This window comes from Malus domestica, chromosome 02 (assembly GCF_042453785.1).
Source record: "Malus domestica chromosome 02, GDT2T_hap1".
NCBI classification, from domain to species: domain Eukaryota; kingdom Viridiplantae; phylum Streptophyta; class Magnoliopsida; order Rosales; family Rosaceae; genus Malus; species Malus domestica.
Genome location: NC_091662.1, coordinates 19,832,250 through 19,845,970, shown reverse-complemented (window position 1 = coordinate 19,845,970; position 13,721 = coordinate 19,832,250). Strand labels below are relative to the sequence as shown.

The 13,721-nt window shown below is 36.9% G+C and overlaps 1 protein-coding gene and 1 long non-coding RNA gene across 2 annotated transcripts; both read right to left on the bottom strand.

Annotated features, from left to right (window-relative positions):
• Positions 1-8,191: 8,191 nt before the first annotated feature.
• LOC114823194 (uncharacterized) lies at positions 8,192-9,038 on the bottom strand. Its single transcript, XR_011574711.1, has 2 exons — positions 8,782-9,038; positions 8,192-8,470 (listed from the first exon to the last, which is right to left on the bottom strand). It is a non-coding gene; the product is annotated as an uncharacterized lncRNA (long non-coding RNA).
• A 295-nt stretch (positions 9,039-9,333) lies between these two features.
• LOC139187711 (uncharacterized) lies at positions 9,334-9,844 on the bottom strand. The gene is made up of 2 exons (XM_070812242.1): positions 9,431-9,844; positions 9,334-9,363 (listed from the first exon to the last, which is right to left on the bottom strand). Exons 1-2 carry the CDS (start codon positions 9,842-9,844, stop codon positions 9,334-9,336), a joined length of 444 nt encoding a protein of 147 aa, XP_070668343.1.
• Between the last annotated feature and the right edge of the window lie 3,877 nt (positions 9,845-13,721).

Here is a 13,721-nt window from a genome sequence, read left to right as displayed (position 1 = left end):
CGGATTCCTGCAGCTGGTCGAGCTTTCTTTTCATGCTCGTAGAGTAATTATTCGCAAGCACGTGTAACACTCTATTCTCGTGCTTGAGCCATATGATCTCTTGTTTAAGACTTGTCACCTTAGTCATCAATGATTCAACATGGCGAGTTTGAGCAAGTAGGCGTTGACCCATATTGGATACAAAACCTGCACATTGAACATTGAGAGCCAATGAGTCTTGAACGGCCAACTCATCAGACCGTTTTGAAAGGATCCTATTATCCTTTGGAGTGAGAAGATTCCTAGCTACCACAGTATCAGTTATGTTATTCTTCATCACAGAGTCCCCAACCGTAAAATGACCATTAGAAGATAAGAAGGACGGGCGCCATATATTATCCTGACGTTGTTCGTCTGTATCACTCTTAAGACTCAAATCTAAGCAAATGTTAGATAGGCAAGTCATTTTCAAAAATGATGAAGGAAAAATGAGGTTAAATAAAATTTCAGAAGTGCAAGAAAGGGGAAATTTCTCAGGCAGCAACTTTCTGAGCATACTCTTGAACACAATTGATGTCTCTATAAAAGAAGAGGCAACAGAGCCACTTGTTCAAAGATCGAAGTGGCACGGCTCTCCGAATTTCAAAAGCCAGATTTTCCTGAATAAAGTTCATTGGCATTTTTCAGACGCAATCTCAGCTTTTTCTGATATCGCGTGCAACTCTGTCAAAGATCTCTGACAAAGTTGAAAACGCGTAAATCTTACTATTCTAAATTACACCACAGTTGCTGACAAGAGTAAAGGCACAACACCACCACTTGCTATTGGGAAATCTCTATATATGTCGACCTATGTTCTCTATAACAAGGCAGATCTGCAAGAATACCTAATTCTTCCTCATCTCCCAGAATGCATCTTCAACAAAGCATCTCGAAATACTCAGTTTTCTTCTTCTTCGAAAATACCTCTTCAAAACAAGTCACACCAGAGCAAGAGTATCTCATATCTTCAGGGACGAGAGCAAAAGTAGCTTATATCATGCAATCTCCCTGTCATTTCCTTTGTCCTTGTTCTTACCTACAAAGACAAGGATAAAGAAAGCAATATGTCGGAACCTCCACTCAAATTTCTGGTAAAGAATCGACTGTCTGGAACCTTTCCTGATTGCTTACCTAGTATTGCTCTTGAGTAGCCATCTTCAACTGTTGTTGGAGCTGGGTCTCCAGTCACCAAGAAGTGATGAACCAACCAAATGCAAGGGTTGCATTCCACTCCTGCATCAGAAGGCAAATACTGCAAGAGAATATGCCAAACATGCATGGGGAAAAACCAGGGAAAATACTACTTAAGTAAGGGGAGCAAGTAAGGCAGGTGAAAATGATACATTGAAGCATGTGGAGACAAGCGCAACAAACACATGTTGATTCATCCCCGACAAAACTGAAGATCACTTGCCACATGAAGCTCCTCACGGTACAACTTCATTCAAGATCAAGCCTTGAAGGTCCTTGAAGAAATCACAAGTTTGATTCAAGATCAAGTGTCCACCACCCTTGAATTAAATTTAGCTCCAGATAAAAGAAGTAAATTCAGACATTTGGAGCAGGTCTAGCAGAAGGCCCTCTAGCCTAGTTCAAGAACAAGCATGTCAAAAGTTAACAACAAGTAAAACACATCTTTCGGTAACTCTTCTTACTAAGAGACTGAAGTAGAATGATCAACGATCAGCCTAAATGATTTGAAATCAGGGGGAGATACTCATCAGGGGAGCATCCAAAAAAGATCAAGATCTTAACGAGTCAATTAAAGACTTATGTGGGCATCCAAGGGGGAGTGTTGTAAATGGTGGGTATGTTTGCCCACATGTGTATAGTAATGTGCATAATAAATACTCACATGCATGTAGTAAGCCTTTCACTATGTTGCTTGTGATTTGCTTCTATAAAAGCAAGTCTTATGGAACACAACAAAAAAAGGAAAAGAGAAGATGAAATTGAGAGGTTCATGGGAGAGATAGGAAGGAAGAAAAAAAAGAGAGAAAAGAGAGGAAAAGGAGAGGAGATAATAGAGAGAGTTATCTTTGTACTTTTATTATTTCAGATTATAATGAAAGCACCACTGCTGCCCCGATGACGTACTCCAGTCACACTGACTGTAGAGGAACCTCGTAAATTGTCTCTTATTTATTTATTCAACTGCACACGCCGTCGATTTTATAACAACTGTCATACTATGAAGCTAGTTGTGTTTTTTTTTTTTAAATGATCAGCTAGTAGCTTCACCACAGTAGTTCACTCTTCCGAGAGCCAGGAAAACTCACGGAGGCATCATTTCAGTCTCCCCCTAACAACCATCGTGTGATTCACCAACGGCAATAATCGAACCCAGGACATGCCGTGTAAAGTACAACTCTGAAATTTGTCCCAAACCACTAGATCATCCTGTAGTAGTTAACTAGTTATTTTTTTTCTTGTTGAACTAGCATATTACTTGCCACATCATTTTGAATTAAAGTTTTGAAATAATAGTTGTTGTCAAAATACTACTATTAAATTGAATTAGTTGCAAGAATAATATAAGGGGTGTGTTATCCACACACCCTATTTTACTTCTCACACACCCCTTGATGATTTCTGTCCATTGATCTTCTTCAATTCATCCGATCCGACGGCCGAAAATTAAAAAGATGTGTGAGAAGTAAAATGGGGTGTGTGAATATCACACCCCTAATATAAATATAGATACAACACTTCAAAGTTGAATTTGGACTGGCTCATACATCTTCAATTTTTTATTTTTAAATCCAGAACATCTAAGTTAGATATGCAGTCGGCTGCTTTCTATGTATTGAAGGTCCAATAGCATATGAGATATGAGCTATACCAAGGGAGCTGGTTTCCACGTCCTTTCTAGCTTCTTACATTTTATTTTATTTATTTATTTATTTTCGAACATCAGATTAAATATATAATTAATCTCCGTTTACTATAATGAAAATAAAAAAAATTTAGAATAGTAAACTGAAATTAACCCTTAAATATATTAAACGAAAACAACGAACATGATTAAAAATGGATATATAGGAGAAAAAATATGTGTTATTCTCAAATCTAAATCCATCGTTGATCAAAACAAAACAAAAAGAAAAATGTAATTGGGCTTAATTCGAAACCAAATTAGTGGGTTATCAAATTACAACCTACAAACAACTAAAATCAGTATTCATGAGCCTGCGAATATTCCTAAGAGAAACAAGTGTCTTATTTCAAATTGGGCCGAAGAGAGTATTGGCAAGTGGCTGAACCAATCTGTTGTGGATAGCAACTAACATGTTAGTTATTTATCGTAGGAAATTTGATTGAAAGATAATACGATAATTATAGTTACAAATCTTTAATCTTTAATTAATTAATGCTATCATATAGGCACACACAAAGTGTGTGATGAAATTTTTTATTTTTGTTTTTGAAATAGAAGGAGAGAGGAAGAGAGTGATAGAGAATGTGGGAGTGGGAAGTTTTTTTTGTTTTTTATTTTTAATTAGAGATATGTTAGGATTACATGTAGGTGAGGCTTTGAAAAAAAAAAACCAACAAAATTTGGTTGTGTGAAATTACATTTCTGCCCCATATTTCTTTTTCATGTTTTGTTTTAATTAGAGGGTTAAACTGTTAATTTCATAGAATTTTGGTTGATAATAAGTGTTTGATTAATTAATAGAGATTAGAAAGCTAGAAGTACACATTGGTATCTCAATGTTTTACAAAAAATAATTGGACTGAAAAGCCTCTAAAACAAAAAAATTTCAAACTAATCGAATTTGATACATGAAAAAAATGCAAGGGCAATTCTGTAAAAAGGGTCAAATTTAAAATTCGTTTTATTAAAAGTAAAAAAAAGGAAAGGCGTACTGGACTGAGGAGATATTCATTCCCCATCGTGCTTTGGCAGTTAACATAGAACATTCCAACACCCAACGCCCTGTGACCATAACGAAATCGTGTTTCACCATGATCATCCTTCTTCTTCATCCACGTTCTGCTTTGGCAGTTCACAAATCTCACCTCCAACACCATTTATATTTGTAAACAAAACAGTAAAAAAATAGGAATAAATAGGAAAATATAAGAAAAAAGGGGAAAAACCCGAGGACCTTTTTTCTCCATCAACTGCCCACACGCCAGTTTCTCACACTCATTAACTGCACACTGGTAGTTTGTTTGTAGTTGTGCAAAAATCAATGAGAAGGAGAATGAGGGCGAGCGGAGGGATAAACAAATCGCCAAAGATTCTTCCACGGTACAACTTCTCAACTTTTAATCATAATCTTTTATTCTCAATTCTCAATCTAAACCTTTTTCCTCGGTCTAATCTTTCTGCAAGCTAGCCGGAAACGAAAAGGTCATGAGGAGCAAATCAAGGGGAAAAAAACGATGGACATCTATCAAAATGCCTTCCATTAAACAAAAGCTTTTACTGATCATCTTCTTTTAATTTCCTATCCATCTTAATTTTTTATTTCTCAATCTCAATGTTTTGGTATACAAATGTTGGAGCAATATTAGAAAATATGAAAATAACATAAGATTTCCAGTAATAATAATCTTAAAGAAATTCACAACATCAATTATGTATAAAATTAATATAAACAACTAGGGAGAAAGTTAGAAAAACTGACAAATTTGCAGATTGAGGCTTGCATAAATGCAATGTCCTAAAGATAGAATTTCGCTCCTACTCTTGTGCTTGTAGTTCAGTAGGTGTCCGTCTCTCAAGATTCAACAATCTATAATCCGACGTCGAAGCACTTCAATCTTTGGACTTTGGCGAACTTTATATATTCCGTACTCTCAAGACACAACTCGGAATTTGACAAACAAAGAATGAGAGAAAAAAAGTAGGGAAACCCTATTTCTCAAGAGTAAAAATTCTCTAATTTTCTTGTCTTAATGATGATGGTTTCATGAGTTTATATAGCACCCAAGTACTTCTTGTTAAAGAGATGTAACTTTACATCTATAAGTATACATCATTTGATGGTGTGCACAATCCATCTGATGAATTTATATTTCATATGAGAGTAGTTGTTTCTCAATTTCAAGTCCTCAAGAGTATATATATGTTGGGACTTTTGTAAGTAATTTGCTAACACTAGGAAGTAGACTTCCCCCACATTTAAGGTATTTAAAGAAAGATCTTTAAAGTTTTCTGTACCTTAAAATTGTATATTATCACGTTAGGTACCATGATATCTTAATGATATTTAAGCAACCCCACAATTCTCTCATAATTGTGATTGCTTTAAGGTTGTTGAAGCACTTCTTTTATTGAATTTTGATGTATATTTGATTGATGAAACAATTACAAGATGAAACATATATATAGGGAAGAAAAAGATCATAAGCCTAATTTTGCCTAACTTACCTATCTTGCTTGACTAACCTAACTTGCCTAACTTTGAACAAGAAAGTTGACTAGCCTAATTTCACCATTATTCCAACATGTTTATTTCATGCATTTTAACACTCCCCCTCAAGTTGGAGTGTGAATGTCGATGACACCCAACTTGCTAATTAAGACCTCAAATTGTGCCGAGCTTAGTGGTTTGGTGAACAAGTCTGCAGGTTGATTCGAGGTCTGTATGTAAGCTGTTTGTACCATTCCCATTTGAATCTTCTCACGTACTAGGTGACAGTCTATCTCTATATGCTTCGTTCGTTCATGAAACACTGGGTTCGAAGCAATGTGCATGGCAGCTTGATTATCACAAAACATTGTGACTGGTTGTGCATGATTTACTTGCAAGTCCTTCAAAATGTTTCTTAGCCATATAACTTCACAACAAGTAGTAGCCATAGAACGGTATTCTGCCTCTGCACTAGAACGAGATATTGTGCTTTGTTTCTTCGTTTTCCAAGATATCGGTGCTTGTCCAAGGAAGATACAATAACCGGTTATTGACCTTCTAGTGTCTTTACACCGAGCCCAATCAGCATCACAAAAGGCTTGTAATTGTAGTGAACCTGTAGAAGGCAAAAGAATTCCCTGTCCAGGAGATTGTTTGATGTACCTGAGAACCTTATGCACCGCTTCAAGGTATGGTTGTCGTGGCTTGTCCATGAATTGGCTCAACATATTAACCACATAAGTCAGGTCAGGCCGCGTGATGGTTAAGTAAATCAGCCTCTCTACGAGTCGCCTGTATGAAGAAGGATCATGTAGGAGCGTCTCATCAGTTTGTGTAAGGGACAGGTTTGGTTCCATTGGTAATCGTGAGGGCTTCGCACCAAGGAACCCAGCATCTTCTAGTATCTCCAACGCATATTTGCGTTGGCACAAGGCAATCCCTTGTTTAGATCTTGCAACTTCTATCCCCAAAAAGTATTTGAGTTTTCCCAAATCCTTTAGTTTAAAATGTTGGGAAAGGAAGAGTTTAGTCTCTTCATTTTCTCTCAAATTGTTACCTGCAAGTATCACGTCATCAACATACACAAGTAATGCCATAAAACTGCCTTAACGGTTTCGGACGAACAATGAGTAATCTGACCATGATTGATGAAAACCAGCAGTCTTGAGAGCACTAGACAGCTTGATAAACCATTGTCTCGAGGCCTGTTTTAAACCATAAATGGATTTGTGTAATTTGCATACTCGTGTCTCCCCCTTTCGTCCGAACCCAGGAGGCAAGGACATATAAACCTCCTCGTATAAGTCACCATGCAAAAATGCGTTGTTCACATCAAGTTGATGAAGATGCCAGCCTCGTATGGAGGCAATACTCAGGAGGACGCGGACGGTGGTGAGCTTGGCAATTGGAGCAAAAGTTTCTCGATAATCAAGCCCCTCAATTTGACTGTAGCCTTTAGCAACGAGACGAGCTTTGTAGCGTTCAACACTGCCGTCAGGTTTAAGCTTCACCTTATAGATCCATTTGCAACCGATGGGATGTTTGTGAGGTGGTAAGGGCATAAGAGTCCAAGTGCGATTGTCATGAAGGGCAACAATCTCTTTTTGCATGGCGTCACGCCATTTTGGATCCTGAACAGCTTGCGAAAAACTGGTGGGTTCTTTGATAATGGTGAGGGTGGTGAGAAATGTTTTGTGAGTGGGGGATACATGGTCATAAGATAAATAACGAGATATGGGGTGAGATGTACCTGATGACTGGACCATGCTTGTGGAAGATGTAGGAGCAACACGGGAAGGGAGGGCCACCTCAACATGAAAGTCCTGCAAAAATGTGGAAGTTTTGGTCGGTCGAGTGCTACAACGGAGTGGAGGTGGTTGGTCTGGTGATGGAGTTGTTGGAGGTGGTGAAGATTGTAGGGTATGTGAATGTGTTGATAAGGTATCTGGTGGTGGAGTTGTAGTAGGTAAAGGAGATGAGAGTGTTGTGATGTCGGCAAGTGTGGGAGAGGTGATGGTTATTTCTTCGGGTGCAAGGCTTGAGTGCGACTCAATGGGAGAGGTCAAGTCAAACGTGATGGGTGAGGGTGTAATGTTTGATGGAGACGGGGCAACGGAAGTGGTATGATTTTGGAATGGAAAATGATCTTAAAAAAAAACATCCCTAGAAACAAAAGTCTTATTGTGTTTTATATCAAACAATTTATAACCCTTTTGACCATAAGGATACCCAAGAAAAATGCATTGGATTGCACGAGGGTCGAATTTAGAGGGCCTTTAGGCGTGTGTAGAAGCAAAACATAAACTACCGAAAACCTTTAAATGGGAATAGTTAGGTGCTTTGTGAAACAGTTTTTCGTAAGGTGTTTTACCTTGGAGAAGTGGAGTGGGTGTTCTGTTGATGAGGTAGGCTGAGGTTAAGATTGCATCCCCCCAAAAACGTTTTGGCAAACAAGCTTGAAAGAGCAAAGCCCGAGTAACGTTGAGCAAATGCCGGTGTTTACGTTCGGCAACACCATTTTGTTGTGGTGTGTTGACACAACTAGATTGATGTATGATGCCTTTGAGAGCATAAAATTGCTCAAGCTTAAACTCAGGGCCATTGTCACTTCGTATGATTTGAACTCTGGTATTGAATTGAGTCTCAATCATTTGAATGAATCCGACTAAAATGTCTTTTGTGTCAGATTTATGTTTCATCAAATAAACCCAAGTGCTTCTAGTGTAGTCATCTACGATGGTAAGGAAATACTTGGCACCTGAAATAGAAGCAATTTGATAACCACCCCAAATATCAATATGCAATAATTCAAAACATGATTTGGTAGAAATAGAGCTCAAAGGAAAGGGTGATCTTGTTTGTTTGGCCAATGGGCAAATTAAACATTTTTCCAAATCACAAGCCTTATTGTTAAATAAAGGTAATAACGAAGTGACTTTATGAGATGGGTGTCCTAGGCGTTGGTGCCAAAGCTTTGGTGAGACGGTTTGAATATTGTTGCATGTTCCTTTCTTTGATGGGCCGAGGTAGTAAAGTCCATCCCTTTCAGTTCCTGTCCCAATCATCTTCCCCGAGCGAAGGTCCTGAATGACACAAAATTGGGTGAAGAAAATGGTGACATATAAGGAATCATAGGCTAGTTTACTGATAGATATTAAATTCAACCTAAAGAACGGCACACATAGGACATTTTCAAGGATAAGATTATGAGAGAAAACAACTTGTCCAATGTGAGTGACTTTGGCAACGGAACCATTTGGCAGTTCAACTGTATGATTTTCAACAGCTCGTGAGTGTGTAAGGAGACTAGGACTGCAAACTATGTGATCCGTGGCACCACTGTCCAGGATCCAAATACTTTTGGTTCCTTTACATGAAAAAGAGAAGGCTTTACCTGAAAGTTCTTCATGACTAGGAAGATTACTGACTTGATTGGCAAATGATGATTTGTTCTTGTTCAACATCTGAAGGATTTGCTTGCAGTCCTCCTGAGAGAACGGGAAATTAGGCACTGTCTCTTGCTTGTTACTTTGTGAAACTTGATTCCCCTTTGAAGAAAAGAGACGATTGGATTCGGTCTCTGTGGCTGCTTTCCGTTTTCGACAGAAATCGAAGGTGTGGCCTTTCCATCCGCAAAAAGTGCACTTGAGATGTGCAGGACAATTTTTGGTGATGTGGTTGGTTTTATTGCACTTTCCACATCGCATCTCCTTGTCTTCAGGTGTAGGTTCTCGCGACAGATTCTTCACTGCAAAGACAGCAGTTTCTAGTTGTGTGCTTTTCCCATTGGAAAGCTCTGCCTGGCGTTCATGTCGAAGGACCAACGCATATGCCTTGTTCACCGTAGGCAGTGGTTCGAGAAGAAGAGTATTGCTTCGAACCGTAGCATACGATTCGTTCAGTCCCATAAGGAACTTCATGGTTTTCTGAGTTTCAACATATGAGTTCATCTCATTCTTTGTTCCACAACTGCATGCTGGAATGGAACACAAAGTATCACGTTCATCCCATAAACTTTTAAGTTTAGTGAAGTAAGAACTTACACTCATATTGCTTTGGACGCAATCATGGATCTCGTTCTCAACATGGAACAGCTGAACTATATTCACATGTGAGAACCTCTCCTGCAGATCGGCCCACATTTGTCGAGCATCCTTGTAGTTGATGACACTCCCTGAAATCTCCTTTGACATGGAGCCTAGTAGCCATGTCTTGACCAAGTTGTTGCAGCGATTCCATTGCTGCAACTCCTCAAAATTATCCTCACTTGGTTTGTTGATCGTTCCATCAACAAAACCAAGTTTGTTCTTGACCGTTAAGGCCATACTCATGGATTGAACCCATGTGTTGTAGTTGTCTTCCACCAATGGTTGTGGTACGAGGATTGCACCAGGTTGATCCGAGTGGTGGAGATAGAGCGGGTGGTTGGGATTTTCCCATTTTGAATGAGAGGCCATGCCTAGAATGGTTGACCTCGTGGCTGCTTTAGAGCTGTGTTTTGTGGTTTTTCCCAGATCACAGTTCTGATACCATATTGAATTTTGATGTATATTTGATTGATGAAACAATTACAAGATGAAACATATATATAGGGAAGAAAAAGATCATAAGCCTAATTTTGCCTAACTTACCTATCTTGCTTGACTAACCTAACTTGCCTAACTTTGAACAAGAAAGTTGACTAGCCTAATTTCACCATTATTCCAACATGTTTATTTCATGCATTTTAACATCTTTGGACCTTAGCCTCCTCCATTTATTAATTCAGTTGTCATTTCATTAAGACGAAAGTAACTCATCCATAATGAGTTCAAGCTCTATGATTTGAATATGGTATTGTGTATTGTTATCACAAATGCATTCTTACCATGAACAACCATGCTATAACAAACTCATTGGTTGTCTTTGTTTACCAAATAATCTATATCGCATCTTCTGCAAATGTACAAAAGAACTGTACAAGACCCCCACACTCTCGGCGTCTTATTCTTTTCAAACGAATCGGCAGTTGGCTTCATTCATGGCTAACATGATCATTGCGCGCCAGATTCTTTATGATGCTTGTCATAATAGTAATTTACTGCCTTCTTTGCTAGTACCAATTAACAGCCTGAAACTGTTTCTTTTTAGCCTTAACACAAATCTCTAATTGACAATATTATCATATTCTTGTAATAACATCATTTAGATGACAACATTATTATATCCATTTTGTGCAAATAGAACACTAAATCAAAACACCGCTTCAAAACAATATTGCAGTTGCTTTAATTTGTTCATATCTCTTCATTTTACCAACTACTATCGGTAATCGTTTGGCATGGAATTCTTGTCCAAAACACCTAAACAATTCCCAGGTTTTGATCTTGGAAAGCAACTTGCAAACCCATCAAGAACCCTGAGCGGTTTCTAAGTTCCTTCATCAACGCAAATATGCCTCGCATATTTATAGGAACTTCTCATTTATAGATAATACAGATAGTAAACTAATTTAAAAAACCACATGTTCTTATCCACATTTTAATAGCGATGTCTATTTTTCCAAAAGAAGGAATTGAAAACACCGATAATTAGTTATTTAAATTGAATTGCATATATGTATAACTGGTCGACATGTATTTCATAGAAACATGCATGTATCCTAGAATCATACTTGTTCTAGATTAATGCATAAATTATAAGGAAAACTAATGAAAAGGGCTTGAAAACTTTGAGTTTTAATGATAAGGACAAAATAAAGGGTAAAATGAATAGTACCAGGATTGACTTTTTAGTGTAAAAGTGTGGTTTTTCGTTAAAGTGAACAGTACCGGGTGCTTTTTGTTAAAGTTCCCTAAATTATAACTTTATAATCCTAGATTATAATGCATAATCCTCGTGGCCTGTGTATATGTATGTAATTTTTCCAGAAGATAGTGCATGCACAAAATGAAAAAGGAACTATTATGCATAAACCAAATGCAGTTCAACGCCCTAATTAATTTTGTAATGTATCATCGTACCTTACGACATCAAAGAATAATTAGCAATCACATACTATTGTCAACCCAATTTCATATCATGCAATTCTAACTACCAAATTCACAAGACTTATTTTGCAGTATGATATTTATCATCAATAATTCCCAGAACGATCTTTTGTTGTTTTGTATACTATATATACAATCTACAACCCATCATCTAGCTCAATGATCAAATTAAATATTTCTATTGAAATTGGGAAGATTCATGTCTCAGTTTCATCATTAGATGTAGTGATCTTCCTTCTTGAAGAAGGCTAGGGTTTACGTCAAACACAACATATTCTATTTCCAATATCTAGCCACTGCTTTATGAGAATTGTCATATTTTCTAATTATTGCATAAGTAGATTCTGTCTTTAGATTGTTGGAGCAATATTAGAAAATATGAAAATAACACAAGAATTCCAATAATAATAATCCTAAAGAAATTCACAACATCAATTATATATGAAATTAATATAAACAACTAGGGAGAAAGTTAGAAAAACTGACAAACTTGGAGATTGAGGCCTGCATAAATGCAATGTCCTAAAGATAGAATTTCACCCCTACTCTTGTGCTAGTAGTTCGATATATGCGTCCGTCTTCTAGGATTCAACAATCTATAATCCGATGTCAAAGTACTTCAATCCTCGGACTTTGACGAACATTATATATTCAGTACTCTCAAGACACAACTCGGAATTTGACAAACGAAGAATGAGAGAAATAAAGTGGGGATACCCTATTTCTCAAGAGTAAAAATTCTCTAATTTTCTTATCTTAATGATGATGGTTTCATGAGTTTATATAGCACCCAATTAGTACTTCTGGTTAAAGATATGTAACTTTTCATCTATTATAAGTATACATCATTTGACAAGGGAATGTACCTAAATCACATAACCTTTCTAAGAAATATGGTTAACACTATTTTTCATTCAATTATTAAAATTATATATTACAATATTTTATATTATAATATATAATTTTCAACAGAAAAGAGCAAAACAAGGAGAAGAGAACGAAGGCGAGGCTGTGGATAAAACAGGAAGACATATAGACTTCCTTGGTACAACTTCTTAACTCTCAATCTTTTTCCTCCTATCATACTAATATTTTTGGTTTGTATATCTTTAGATTAATTCAAAAGGTTGTCTATGTTCCTCCTGTCCATGAGTTTATTTTAATTAATTTGGTACAAATTTTTATTTTTGGTTTTTGGGTAATTAAAAGTTTGAAGCTTTGTTATTTGTATAATTAGTTTTGAAGTTGGTTTCACATGGAAAATACGAAAGAAGAAGGAAGATAAATAGCGGAAGAGGAGGGAAGACAAATAATGTTGAGTCATCCTTTTCTGTTTTGGGTTACATATCTTCGTCCCTTTTTGATTTTGCTACTGTCCATTTTTTCAGAATATAGGGAGAATCAAATGTATATACTTTAATGCATAATGTTGAAATGAGTGAAAATGAGTCACTAGCTGTATGTCAATTTGAGTTGCTCTCTGAATTGTTATGTTTACTCGATGATGCAGAAAATTGTTGAGTGTATGAAGTAAGTTGCGAAACTTGACCTTGAGCTGACTGTAGAGGAGAGGGGAATCTTCTTTCTGTGGGATACAAAAATGCCATAGGTGCTCGACAGCCTTCTTGGCTCATCATGTCTTCCATTCAGAGAAAGGAAATGTCTAACTGAAATGAGCAAATGTCAAACTGATCAAGGGTTACCCGTGAAGGTAGAGGAAATCTCAAACATTTGCGAGGCCGCTGTTTTTTACAACAAGATGTGAGTCACATTTTTCCCTAATGATCTACTCCAATGAATTTGATCTGTTGTGCTTATTTAATTGTATGCATGGAATATATTCCAAAAGAGAAAAATTGCATATAGGTTTGAAGAAATTGGGTTCATTGTAATAAATTTGAAGAAAATGGGTTCATTGCCATTTCGTTGTCAGATAGTCATTTCCAAAGTTGTTTTTTTTTTTCGTTGTTGCTTCTTAATATAAATGCAGAATAAACAAGAAGGAAGAGGGAAAGTTTTGATTCATCATTTTTCTTCTGAGTAAGTTTGTTTGATCATTTTCCTACGGTTTAGTCTCTCCTCCCGAAGAAATTCGAAACCATATTTTACGTACAACGTTTTCAAGAAATTCACAGATGAGATAAAAAAGGACATAGTAGTACAAAACTTAGGTCAACTGGCCTCGATCCTTTGGATTCCCTCATGATCTTCGCCGAAATCAACAGAGCCATTTTTTATGTGCGCCGCTTATATTTTTGGTTTTATGCAGTATTCTCTCTTTCTATTAATATCCACACAATTATGA